Raw genomic sequence first — 13,535 nt, forward strand, 5'->3', positions numbered from 1 at the left:
TTGTTGATGAAGAAATTGAGCCTATAAATAGAGCACAGATATCCTGGATCACTTTTTTGTGATCCAGGGGATGTGCCACTCGTATTTGCAGCTGGATCGCGATCGCGATTCAGCTGCAAATGATTGTGATCCCTTCCTGGGTTCACCGTCCTCATCAGATTATAGTTTTTGTTTACAGCGGGTGGTCGGAGGTCGCCCGAAGGCCTCCAGTGGTGGATAAGTGACCAGGTTACTAGGTGCCGAGCGAGGGTGTCCTCCAGGCGGCCTCCGACTGCCTGCTCCGAATAAAAATTATAACCTGGTGGGAATGGTGAATCCAGGAAGGGATCACAACCATTTACGGCCAGATCGCGATCATGATCCGACCTCCAATGCGAGTGACACATCCCCTGGACCACCCTCCTATAAATAGGCTTTACATGGGGACTTTTCAAACTCTATCTCCTATAAAGTAGGATCAATAGATAAGAATCAAAAGACTCGGACAAATTAAAATGGCTAACACCTAAAGACTTGGACAATGGATAAAACTTTCAATAAAAAAATATTTTAAATCTTAACAGTCCATCACTCAAATTAAGTGATTATAATCGTTGAGACTAAATTAATGGAGAGATTATTGAGATGAGCCTGCAATAGACATTTTTTTTTAAATCATCTCCTACAGTAGGTATTTTTTTTTTTTTATTTTTGATGGGTTCACTGGTTGAGCCGCCTAACCCGCAACCCGTCTTGGATTGAGTCGGATTGGGAATTTTCCAATCCGCCAAGATCACGGATCAAACCACCTCGCCAAATAATTGACTCGCCACGGACCGACCTGCGCTACTATGAGTTAACCCATCTGACGACTCTATTAATCAATACCTACATATTTCCTTTCATACAAGCTCCAACTTACAATATACCTTATATTTCATAATTCATTTAACCCGAGGTTATAACAAAGTTATAATAAATAAAAACTTATTTTATATATATATATACACACACGAGCATGCTAACTTAAAAATATTTATATTTAACATTGTTGAGGAACAAATAGATATGTTTTTTTATTTAAGATGCATAAATTTTAATTTTTTTAATCAATATAAAGTAAATTTATCGATCAAATTAGAATAAACTCAAGACCTAAAATTAATTTTTGTCAGATTAATTAGATGGACCAAAAATTATATAAAAAAATAACTATGAATGAATTTCTAGATCCATTTGTCTATTTGGTAAACAAAAGAAAGGGAAAGGAAAACAATTTCATGCTAACATTTCATCTTTGATTACGGAGTACATTGAAGAAAGTTTTCCATCGAAATCTTTCCATAATTCCGTCTCCCAAGTAAACATAACATTAGTAAAAAAACAAATGAGCAAGTTCCAAGGTGAGGCTGCAGAGCTGCTCTTGATCCTTGTCATCGGCCTTCAGCGGCGACGGCATCGACAACGTAAAACTTAATTCTGCGAACGTATCCTCACAGGTGCTCGGCGCATCAAAGCAGCCGCTGACGGCGCTCATGGCGTCGCCCTTGCGGCTCTCTTTGATGGCGCTCCACGCGTTGTTGAGGTCACGGATCAGGACTTCGTATAGCTTGCTGCAGATCGATAGGCACATCCTCTCTTCCTTGCCCTGCGAGCTCTTCAGCAGCGTCTGGATCTTAGCGAAGACCTCCACCGCCTTGTCGGAGGACAGGTTGGTGGCGATGACGGCCAGGCCACGAAGGTCGGCGGTGGCGCTTGTAGGATCCGACTGCAACGTTTTCACACAGAAGTCGTAGTCGGTGTATAAGGAGACGGCCTTGCAGGTGGACTCCACCGTAGCGTGCGCAGCGGGCGAGAGGATGAGAAGGACGGCAGCGAGCACGAGCAGATCAGTAGGCCTCATCGTCGTCTTTGATTAATCACTAATTAATCGATTTGTTTTTTTTATGTCTCAAATTAGGAGCAGATCGTGCAAATTTATAGGGGTTATCTGTATAATTTTGGAAAGAAATTAATTTTCTAGGAAGGATAAATAATTTTCACGATTTCACAATCTTTAATAATATTTAATTACGATTTAATGGAAGAAAATATGTAGGATATTTAATACGATGTATAATGATAGAGCCTAGTCATTGGATTTAGGGATGATCTGCATAATTTTGGGAAGAAGAAATTAATTTTATACAAAGGATAAATAATTTCCACGATTTCACAATCTTTAATAATATTTAATCACTATTTAATGGAAGGATATATGTAGGGTATTTAATACGGTGCATAATGATAAAGCCTACTCGTTGGATTTAGGGATGATCTACATAATTTTGGGAAGAAATTAATTTTATACGAAGGATAAATAATTTCCACGATTTCACAATCTTTAATAATATTTAATTATGATTTAATGGAAGGAAATATGTAGGGTATTTAATACGGTGCATAATGGTAGAGCTCAGTCGTTGGGAGTCAAGGATATGTGACAGTCAGATAATTAAGGGGACGTGACAATCAACAGTCAAGGAGACGTGATAGTCAATAGTCAGGTGGACGTGACAGTCAGCAGATAAGGAAAGAAGGGGTAGGACCGCCTGATGTCGTCAAACTTATAATGTCAGGTCGGGTGCTTACAGATCAAGATCCAAATCTGAATCATGGTTCACAATCTGGGTGATGCTTGACCTGGATTTGATTGGTCGAGTTTTTCACGACTCGGTTATATCCAGGCCTGGTTCTCTCAGTAGGCCAACTCTCGATCATTCCGAGCTGCCCTAATCATACCCAAGCAGGACGAAGGTGCTACACGATAATAAGGTCAGGGAATGGTAACCGTCTGTTAGAAAATAATTGATGTATGTCAGGGAATATTCCAAGGGTCAGCAGTTATTTGCGAATGGAACCATCTTCCGATCCATGGGAGGGTGCCATGTGTCCTCCATCACCCGACAGGTCCTGACACACGACATTCTCTGACATCGGTCAGTCTCCAGAGGTACGCACGGTTATATAAAAAGGGAGGTCCTCTCTCTTGAGTAGGTACGCTCTTTCGCACATTCGCACTTGTCTTCTATTTTTCTTTCTCCTTCGTACAATATTCTTCTGGGGAAAAAGTACCTGACTTGAGCATCGGAGGGCCTAAGCCGAGGACTTTTTCCCTGGTGCCTGGCCTCTAACGTTTGGGGTGCTTGTCTGAGTGTGTGCAGTACAAAAGTACCACTGGTTTTCGTCATCACCGTCCTTTCACCGCACGAAGAGGGGGGGGGTCCTTTTCCTGTTGTCTGTGCGCTGCCTGCATCTTGGTCGCCTCTCCATCAACACTAGTAACAGCTCATCCGACCTTCGTCTGACTCAGATTCCAGACATGATGAATTTAACGTCGTCTGTGGGAACTTCTTTCACCTGTTATGGAGCGTGAAGATGGAGGAGACCGGAAGAATCAACGTCACCATGACGGCGGGAGAATACGAACTGTTCAAGAAAGCCAAGAGGCGGACGACTTCCGAAAAATAGACCACTGCTTCGCGACCATACAAGATGTCTGTAATTTCCAAGGACCCTACTCACGTCTCGGATAGAGGATCTAAGAGAAAATAGCCCGAGGATTTCCCCCAAGCCTTCTATTGGGAACCTGACCCGGACTATTACCACAAGGGTCCAAACTGTTATAATAAGAAAGAGCAACCGCAGGCTTCCATGGCGGAAAGCTCTCTGCCCATGGACTCAAAGAAAAGGAAGGTCATAGTCCTCAGGGAGGAGCCCGGGGAAGCCTGAGGAGCAAGTGCCCTTCTCTCTAAGAGTACTCAAGGAGAAGCTACCAAAGGGGTACAAGCCCCTAGCTGATAACTGCACCCGTCTTAGTTTTACTTTCTAGTGTAGACGGATTTGTATTCTACACAAATGTATTGTACCTGGAGTTTGGTGCAGTGCCGATATAGCATGAACGGAGTAGACTTGTGCCAGTAGTTAGAATTCTCGCGTAATGAGAATGAGATTCTTTATTTTCGTGGGAGATTTATGTGTGTTTCTGAGTCACTTCTTATCCGGGAGGAGTTACTGCAGGAAACACATTGATCTGGATTTGCGATATATTCAGGTGACACCCGATGTATAGAGTTTGGAGCATTCTATTTGGTGGAATGACATGAAGAAAGACATCGCGGATTTTGTAGCTTGATGTCTAGAGTATCAGAAGTGGAAGTTGAATATCAGAGATTAGTAGGATTGCATCCGTTGATTCAGATACTAGAGTGGAGTTGGGAGTATGATATGATGTATTTTGTTGCGGGATTACTCAGAACATGGAGAGGATATGATGCGATTTGGGTAATCATTGTTGAGTTGACGAATTGGCTCCTTAGCTATCGATTCGTAGGACTGATTCTTTAGATCGAGTAGCAGAATTATATTCTAAAGAGATTACCGGACCTCATTGTTGGAACACAAGGTTATTTTGGTGTGATCAACAAGTTAAGTTAGGTCCCGTGTGTTTTTAACCTTGTGTCTAAGTGTGCAGGAGTTTAGGAGCACAGGTAGTCGAGCGGAAGACACATCTAATGAGAAGGATGGCACGCGGTGCATCCGAGAGACGAGGCGCTGCGGAAGAGTACACCGGCGGACGAGAAGGAAGCGTTCGGTGGTTCCGAGGGATGAGACGCCAGAGCGGAAGACTGCTCGAGGAGCAAAAGACGCAGCTAGCGAGAAGGTCAGCATGGGGTGCGGCCGAGGGACGAAGACTACGGATGAGTACGTTGGCGGACGAGAAGGAAGCATGCGGTGATTCCGAGGGATGAGAAGCCGGAGCGGAAGCCTGATCGAGAAGACCAGAGATCACCCACGCGAGCGGAAGACTCGGTCTGAGGCGAACGGAGCTGGAACAGAAGACCTGGGTTGGAAAAAGTCAACGAGGTTGGCTTTTCCAACCGGGGCGCCCCTGAACAGTCCGGGGATAAAGTTTTATCCCCCCCTCCAGGGCGCCCGGAGTTGACTTTTTGACCAGATCGCGTCAATCACGATCTGAATGTTGGGGGATAAAATTTTATCCCCCCCCCCCCTCCAAGGCGCTCGGAACCCCTTCGGGACATCCCGACCAAGGGTATAAATACAACCTTGGTCTAGAAGCTTTACATTAACTCAGAAATTATAACTCCAACACTTGTACGCTCAAATTCTAGATTAGCTTTGTAGTGTTCAAAACCACTTATTTAATTAAGGTGAGTTATTGGATTAAATTGTAATTTAATTAGAATCCAGATTTATTTAATTAAGGGGATTTATTAGATTATGAAATTTAATGCAATGACAAAATTATATCTATATATATATATATATATATATATATATATATATATATATAGTATATAGAATTAAATAAGTAAATTATATATGAAAATTTTATAACTATGGAAATATGTTTCTATTTAAACTTGATATTAAGTTTTATAGAAATAAAATAAATTACTTAGAAAATTTTATGTGTCATGAATTTTTATATGTAGATAGATATGAAAATTTTATAATCATGTAAATATGTTTCTATTTAAACTTGATATTAAGTTTTAAAAAAATGGTAAGAACGTGTAAATATTATGTATACTATAAAATATGTAATTTAAGAAATATTATGTATAATATAGAACATATAATCTATATATATATATATTTATTTATTTATTGTAAGAACGTGCAACAAAGAAATATTATGTACAATATAAAATAATATGTTACATAATATATAAGGTATAATATAAATTACAAATAATAAATAGAATTAAATAAGGAAATTATAGGATTAATAGATGTTGAACGCGCAATTAGTAACCAATTATAGTATTATACTTTATATAAAATATATATGGAATTAAATAATCATGGATATAGATTTCTATCTAGACTTAGTAAAATATTATATAAAAATAATATATATATATATATATATGACTTAGCATTTATAAAATTTATAAAAAAAATTAAAAACCTATACCAAGTTCTAAGCCTCTCTTATATTTAAACCCTCACCTAGAACTTCTCCCTACCTTCTTATTTCCACTGACCCTAGTAAGATCTTCTCACCCTCTTGTTCTCCACCAGTGCTAGGATTTTCAAGGAAGACAAGTGTTGGTGCAACCTTAGGTCAAGGTTGACCTGGTTGACCTGACTCGAGTTGTATTTTGATGTTTGACGATGTTTGACGAGAAGAGAGTTGTATTCTTGATGTTTGACAAAAATAGGTGCTTGGGAGATTGTAGGTGCAATCTTAGGTCAAGGTTGACCTGGTTGACCTGATTCGGGAAAAGTCCAAGCAGGGAGCTTGGCACGCGAAAAGTCCAAGTGTGGAGACTTGGCACGGGAAAAGTCCAAGTATGGAGACTTGGCACTGGAAAAGTCCAAGTATGGAGATTTGGCTGGAAAAGTCCAAGTATGGAGACTTGGCACGGAAAAGTCCAAGCAGGGAGCTTGGCACGAGGGAAAGTCCTAACTGGGATGTTAGGCAGGTGGAAAGTCCTGGTGAGTGAAACCAGGCAGTGGGAAAGTCCTAACTGGGATGTTAGGCAGTGTGGAAAGTCCTGGTGAGTGAAGCCAGGCAATGGGAAAGTCCTAACTGGGATGTTAGGCAGTGTGGAAATCCTGGTGAGTGAAGCCAGGTGAAAGTCCTGGTGAGTGAAGCCAGGTGAAAGTCCTGGTGAGTGAAGCCAGGCAAGGGAAAATCCAGATGGATCAGGGATGATCGGACATCTGGTGTTGAGGAAAGTCCAAGTAGGTCAAAGGGATTGACCGGACACTTGGCGGAGAATTCTAGCAGGTCAAGGGAGTGACCAGATGCTAGGAATGATGAACCAACAGGTCAAGGTTGACCGGATGTTGGTGTAGAAGCCTAAGGTTTAGGGCTGGGGAGTTTGGATCGGTCTGCAGACCGATCCAGTGATACACTGGATAGCCTGATCGGTCACCAGACCGATCAGTAACCATCCAGTAGCCTACTGTAGGTTATCTGATCGGTCTGGAGACCGAGCATAACCATCGAGGTGCAAAGAATCGGGAGAAGAGCCCGATCGGTCCGTAGACCGATCAGAGGTTCTGATCGGTCCGTGGACCGATCAGGGGTCCCCGATCGGTCCATGGATCGATTGAGGGCTGATTGCCTGATCGGTCCATAGACCGATCAGGGTTCTAGCCGTTGTGACGCAACGGCTAGTTTCTTCGCTGTTTCTTCTTCGCAGGTATAAGGGGTCGAGGGCTGCTGCTGCACGACATATCTTCTTCTTCTCTACTAGACTTATGTTCTTCTACTGCTGAAGCTTCTGCTTCAACTGAGCTTTGATTGAGCTCGCCTCCGAAGCTTCGCGTGAGCTTCCAGTCGTCGACCAGCTGCTGCATTTGGGTTGTGAAGTTGCTGCTTCACCTCCCGTCGACAAGAAAGCAAGCAATTGGTAGAGTGCTATTGTATTCATATTATATTGTTTTTCTTACTGTTCTTGTACTCTTTGTTTGCTGTTGCAAACGTTTGTGGCGAGGTTTCTCCACCCACAAGGAGTATATTGTATTAGCCGGTTCTCCGGGGACTCATCCACCGACGGATTGACTGGACTCGTCCACCTTACGGACACGCCGAGGAGTAGGAGCCCTAATCTCCGAACCTCGTTACATCCTTGTGTTAAGGTTTGGTTTTCTTCTCTTTCGTTTCTTTGTATTTTCCGCTGCGCTAACACGTTTTGTAGAAAGAAACGACGATTTGGGGTCGGCTATTCACACCCCCCTCTCTAGCCTCCGTACGAAGGATCCTAACAACAAGGAGTGGGTGGCTAAGTGCATAAGGCATGTTCTCAACTGTGTTAGTGTTTTAGTTTAGTTTTTATAGTCTTGTGAATTTTGGGTACCATAAATTTAGGCGTGATGCTTTAGTTTAAGTTTTTTTTTTCCTCAAAGCTTTTAAAGGTTGTATGAATGGAGGATTTTGGGATTCTACAGATTTCTATGTTCTTTTCGATTTTAGGAAGTTGATGCCATGGTTTATTCCTTCTTCATCTCTTTTTTTTGAAATTAGACAATTGTTTATGCTTCTAATGAATTTTAAGACTTATAAGTTTTCGATTATTTTTTTAGGAAGATGAAATCATATTGTATATTTTCTCTATTATGATTCTGCAACATTGATATGCTGTCAAGCCACTACATATCATGACCTATATGTATCATGCATATGGGAAAGGAAGCTCATGCATTATTCATGATTAAACCACTTGAAATTTAATTTAATTTTTAAAGCATGATCTAACACTCAATTTTGCATGTCAATGCCATCTCTCTCTTTCATTGATTATTAGGGCCAATGAATAATTATTATAATAGATTTATGAAAATGTTGTTGATATGTACATACGAGATTAGGAAAAGGATTTTTCTTTTGAGGAATGTAATTTGCTGGTGTTTATGTTTTCTACTCATTTTCTAATCAAGATAACCTTATGTCCTATGAAGGTTTCGGATTCTAGATGTGATTGAGCTTTCGGATTTGAGTTTAATTGTGCTTGTGCTTTTTCTTATGTCCTAGCATGATATATATATTTTTTTTCTCCTAGGTGACATGTTAGCATTCGGAAATCTAATTTAGTATATTCTATGCTATGATATGCTTTAATTAGATCTCTTAAATGTATGTATGATAACTTCGGAGTTTGTGTAGCGTATATATGATTTTCTCACTCCCTACTATGTTCACCTAAACTCTTGGGGCTTGGTTCCTTTAATTATAACCTCTAACATGTATGTATTTTTATTCATGATAACCTTACATGCTACATGTATTCTCGGGTTTCTAGTTTAAGTAAGCTTATGTTTTTCTCATGCTTGTCATCGTGATAACTATATGTGCTATATGTATTTTTGGATTTCCAAGTTAGGAAGCTTATGTTTTCGTCTTGCTTGATATCATGGTAATTTGACATGCTACATGTATTTTTAGAAATTCTAAATTAGGAAAGATTATATTTTCTTCTTATTTGATATCATGGTAATTTTACATGCTACATATATTTTTTGGATTTCTAATATAGGAAAGCTTATGTTTCTTCTTGCTTGTCATCAATTTTATATGCTACATGTGATTTTTGGATTCTAGTTTAGAAAAAGGGTTGAATTTTGTATAGTTAGGCTAATGTTTCCTCTTCCCATCATGATAATTTAAGTGCTCATGAAATGAACCTGTTTACGTTTATGTACAAAAATATATTTATGTTCCATGCTTGAGTAGTAATCATGTCTATGCTTATGTGCATGTTCAAATGTATTAAGTTATGATCCGGGGACCCAAGCCCGGGGAACTTACCAAGTTATGATCTGGGGACCTAAGCCAGGGGAACTTACCAAGTTATGATCCGGGGACCTAAGCCCGGAGAGCTTGTCAAATCTTATTATGGGTTAAGCTATGAATTGGGGACCTAAGTCTGGGGAGCTCACACAATTTACGTGGCCGAGTGTGACCGGTGTCCTTAGCTCGAGAGCTCGCCAATCTTATATGGTAGAGCGTGACCGGTGTCCTTAGTCCTGGAGCTCTCCAACCTTATGTGGTAGATTGTGATCGGTGTCCTTAGTCCGGGAGTTCGCCAACCTTATGTGGTAGAGTGTGACCGGTGTCCTTAGTCCGGGAGCTTGCCAACCTTATGTGGCAGATTGTGACCGGTGTCCTTAGCTCGGGAGCTCGCCAATCTTATGTGGTAGAGTGCGAGCGGTGTCCTTAGCCCGGGAGCTTACCAAACTATGTAGTTGAGTGTGACCGGTGCCCTTAGCTTGGGAGCTCACTAACTCTATGTGATTATGATCTTTTCCATGTTTATCTTATTTACATGCTTATGCTTCTGTTCATCCATAGTATGTACGTTTATGCCAGCTAGTATGCTTATGCCTATGTTTATATATATGCTCATGATTATATCTATTTCATGCTTAGTTTAATTACATGCTTATGCTTCTGTTCATCCATAGTATGTACGTTTATGCTAGCTAGTATGCTTATGCCTATGTTTATTTACATGTTACTGGTTGTGTTTATTATATACTTAGCTTACGTACATGCTTAGGCTTATGTTTATGCTTGTATGCCTAAGTAGACGTCTATGCTCATGTCCACGATGTGCTAGTAAGTAAGACCTAAGTTACCTTTGATGTGATTTCCCTTGGTACACTAGACTATAGACGCTAACTAATGCATAACACTGTTTTGAACATGCTGAGTCTCTCGCTTACAGTTTATAATTTTTTTCAGATAATGAGGCGAACGAGACAGGAGGCATTGACAGTGAGTCAACTCGGAACAGGGGCAGTACAACCCGAAGACCATCCATTTTAAATTATGCATTTAGTTATGTTTTCTTTCGAATCGTCTATGTAATTTTATTAAAGTAAGGAACCATTATGGAAATATGAGTAAGTGACGTCTGCAGGTTATGTATTATATATATGTAAAAAAAAAAAAACTAGGGGTGTTACACTTCTCCACCTGAAGGAGAATTTGTGCGCTTTTCAACTTCCTTGGATTAATAACCTCCCCGGTTGTAACCAAGTAAAATCCTTTGTTCCTCTTCCTTTCTGTAATTAGTACTTAATTTTTATGCAAGTGTTTAATTAAGTTATAACATCCAAAGAATGTTCATTTTATTTTGCAGGGCTATTAACACCCCTCTAGTCGACTGTCACCGGTCCTAACATTTTTCTCTTCTTCCCTATCTCGATTATTTATTTATTGTTTAGATATTTAATTTCAATTGGTTTATCTTTAATGTTTTCCCTCTTTGATTCATTATTTTTTTCTTCTACTTCATCGTTATTTTTTCCCTCTTTCATCTGTCCACTAGGGAAAATAGTGAGAAAAAAAAACTTATTAACCTCTTTAAGATGGAGTAAATATATTATTAAGAAAAAAATTAAATATGATATAATCTCTAATCTTATAAAATATACTGTAGGGGATCGGTGGTCGGCTTGAAGCGGGGTTGGATAGACGGTACTCCCAAATGCTCGCTTCTTCTTACACTTGTTAGCTTGTGCAGCGGAATACAAACAAAACAAACAAGAAAAAGACTAAAACTAAGAAAGGAAAGGCAAACCACTAACACGTTCGTTTAACGTGGTTCGGAGATTAGGGCTCCGACTCCACGGCGTGTCCTTGAGGTGGGTGATCCAGATCCGTCGGTGGATTAGCCCCCGACAAACTCCGGCTATCTCAAGTAGCTCCTTGTGGGTGGAGAAACCTTACCACAACACTCACAAACACTTGAGAACAAGTAGACTACTAATTAGGGTTTTCCACCACTAATTTCGTCAACTATAACCAAGCTCCCAAGCTTAGGTTATATAGGTCGCGGGTTGAAAATCTTGCCTACCAGTTGACTGCCAAAACATGCAGTCGACTGCCCTTTGTGAAAATTCGACCGTTACATCCCAACGGCTCGATACCAGTCGACTCCTAAAACTTGTAGTCGATTGGTGCAGTCAACTGCAAAACATGCAGTCGACTGATCCACACTGACCGAACCAACAAAACCATTCTATTCGCACCCAGTCGACTGCGCGGTCGACTGCACCAGTCGACTGCTAAAACATGCAGTCGACTGTTACAGTAAAATCCTAAAACTAGGATTTTACTCCGAGTACAATTTCTCGTGCACTCGTACCCTCACCCTTATGACTCACTTGACACTTCTTTGCAGCCTTGACCTCTTGCCTTGAAGTGTACTTCCTTTGGCTCTCTTCCCTCGGATGCATTCAAGCCCGCGACTCGTCCCCAATGTCATCCTTCGCGTATGCCTCGAAGTCACTTCCCTCGGCCCTTGTCCTCGCTGCCTTATCCACGGTCCCTCGGATGCTCTATCCTTCACCGGACCCGAAGCCGTCAACCTGAGTCACATGTGTATCCTGCAGTCCTGCACAACTCAAGTACACATATCAAATAACAAGGATGAACCTAACTTAAACCCTTTGCCCAAACACCAAAACACATGGTCGCAGGGACCATTGGGATTGCTCCAACAATCTCCTCCTTTTTGGTGTTTGGCAATACGTTTAAGTTAGGGAAAACAATAACAAATAAATATGCTAAAACAAATGGACTTACGTTGCCAAGGCTACACACTTGGACTTACACCGTCGAATGGACTTACGATGCCAAGGTTACACACTTGGACTTAAAATGCCGAATGGACTTACGATGCCAAGGCTACACACTTGGATTTACAACGCCGAATGGACTTACGATGCCAAGGCTACACACTTGGACTTACAACGCCGAATGGACTTACGATGCCAAGGCTACACTTGGACTTACAACGCTGAAATAAAAATGCACCATGCATTGGAACCTATGCCAAGGCTCCCCCTACACCTAGGCTCCCTATTGAGCTTGGAATTTTATCACAGGGTTATTTAAGAACCTATCCCAAGGCTCTCCCTACGCAAAGGCACTAAGGTTTTCCCAACTTAACCTTACTTCTCCCCCTTCGCCTAATGTCCAAAAAGTTCTCCAATAATATCCCAATTGTTGAAAACTTGTTATCCAAATTGACCCTAAACTCGTATATTAATCTCCCATGGATTTCATACACATATACAAGCTGACCCGGTCAAAATCTAGTGCTGAAAACACTTTCAGACTGGTATAAGTCGACTGCAAGAAGTACCAGTCGACTGCCCCCATGAAAACGAGCTTACAGAGACATTCTGTGCTCAAAGACACTGTTATCAGTCGACTGCTAACTGTACCAGTCGACTGGTACACTATTCATGAAAAAATCAGCCTTTTTGACCAACTTCAAAAATGTATCAGAAATTCCACAGACCTCTAAAAATTCTCAAATTTTATGGAGAGGTCTATTTTATCAATATCTACTTGGGATATATATATATATATATATATCACAAATCTCAAGATTGACACAAAATACAAAACTAGCTAAAAAGTTCAATTGAACCTTGACCTAAAGTCTTAGTTTTGGCTTCCTCTTGATGTATTTGCCCATACTAACCCACAATGCATCCCTAACATTGGTCTATATGACATCTATACATCCAAAACTAATTATCATGCTATATGACCCCCAATGTCATATTTCTAAGCATGAAACATAGACCAATTTTGCCAAATCCCTAGGTTTAAGACTCAAGTCCATCTCCAAACCACTTGGCACATTCCATGACTCGTCTAGACTCCCAAGTAAAGCCCACCCGAGATCCATTGGCCATGGGTCCCAACTTGACTCTTTGAGCTCCCCCTAGAGCTCTTAACCTTAGCCACCTCCCTAGATGACTCATCCACAATTGTTAGGTCACATCGGTGCACCTCCGGTGACACTTGACCTACAAACCTAACATTCTTAACCTTGGACACCTTATCCTTGGTTAATTTCTCCTTACCTTTAAATGACTTTCTTTTTCCATTTATTGGCTTCTCCTTGCTATAGTCATATGCAACCCTAGCATACGACTTTCCCTTAGCCTTGGAGACATTAGATCGGTATCCCAAACCCGATCTATCATTGTTGGGTCTTTGGCTACCGAACACCATACCT

General features: G+C 40.8%; 1 protein-coding gene across 1 annotated transcript; it reads right to left on the reverse strand.

Annotated features, from left to right (window-relative positions):
- Nucleotides 1-1,351: 1,351 nt before the first annotated feature.
- On the reverse strand, nucleotides 1,352-1,882 carry LOC122037160 (putative invertase inhibitor). Its single transcript, XM_042596628.1, has one exon. The coding sequence runs from the start codon at nucleotides 1,880-1,882 to the stop codon at nucleotides 1,352-1,354; it is 531 nt and encodes a 176-aa protein (XP_042452562.1).
- Between the last annotated feature and the right edge of the window lie 11,653 nt (nucleotides 1,883-13,535).

The sequence above is a fragment of the Zingiber officinale genome, unplaced genomic scaffold (assembly GCF_018446385.1).
Source record: "Zingiber officinale cultivar Zhangliang unplaced genomic scaffold, Zo_v1.1 ctg235, whole genome shotgun sequence".
Lineage (NCBI taxonomy): Eukaryota > Viridiplantae > Streptophyta > Magnoliopsida > Zingiberales > Zingiberaceae > Zingiber > Zingiber officinale.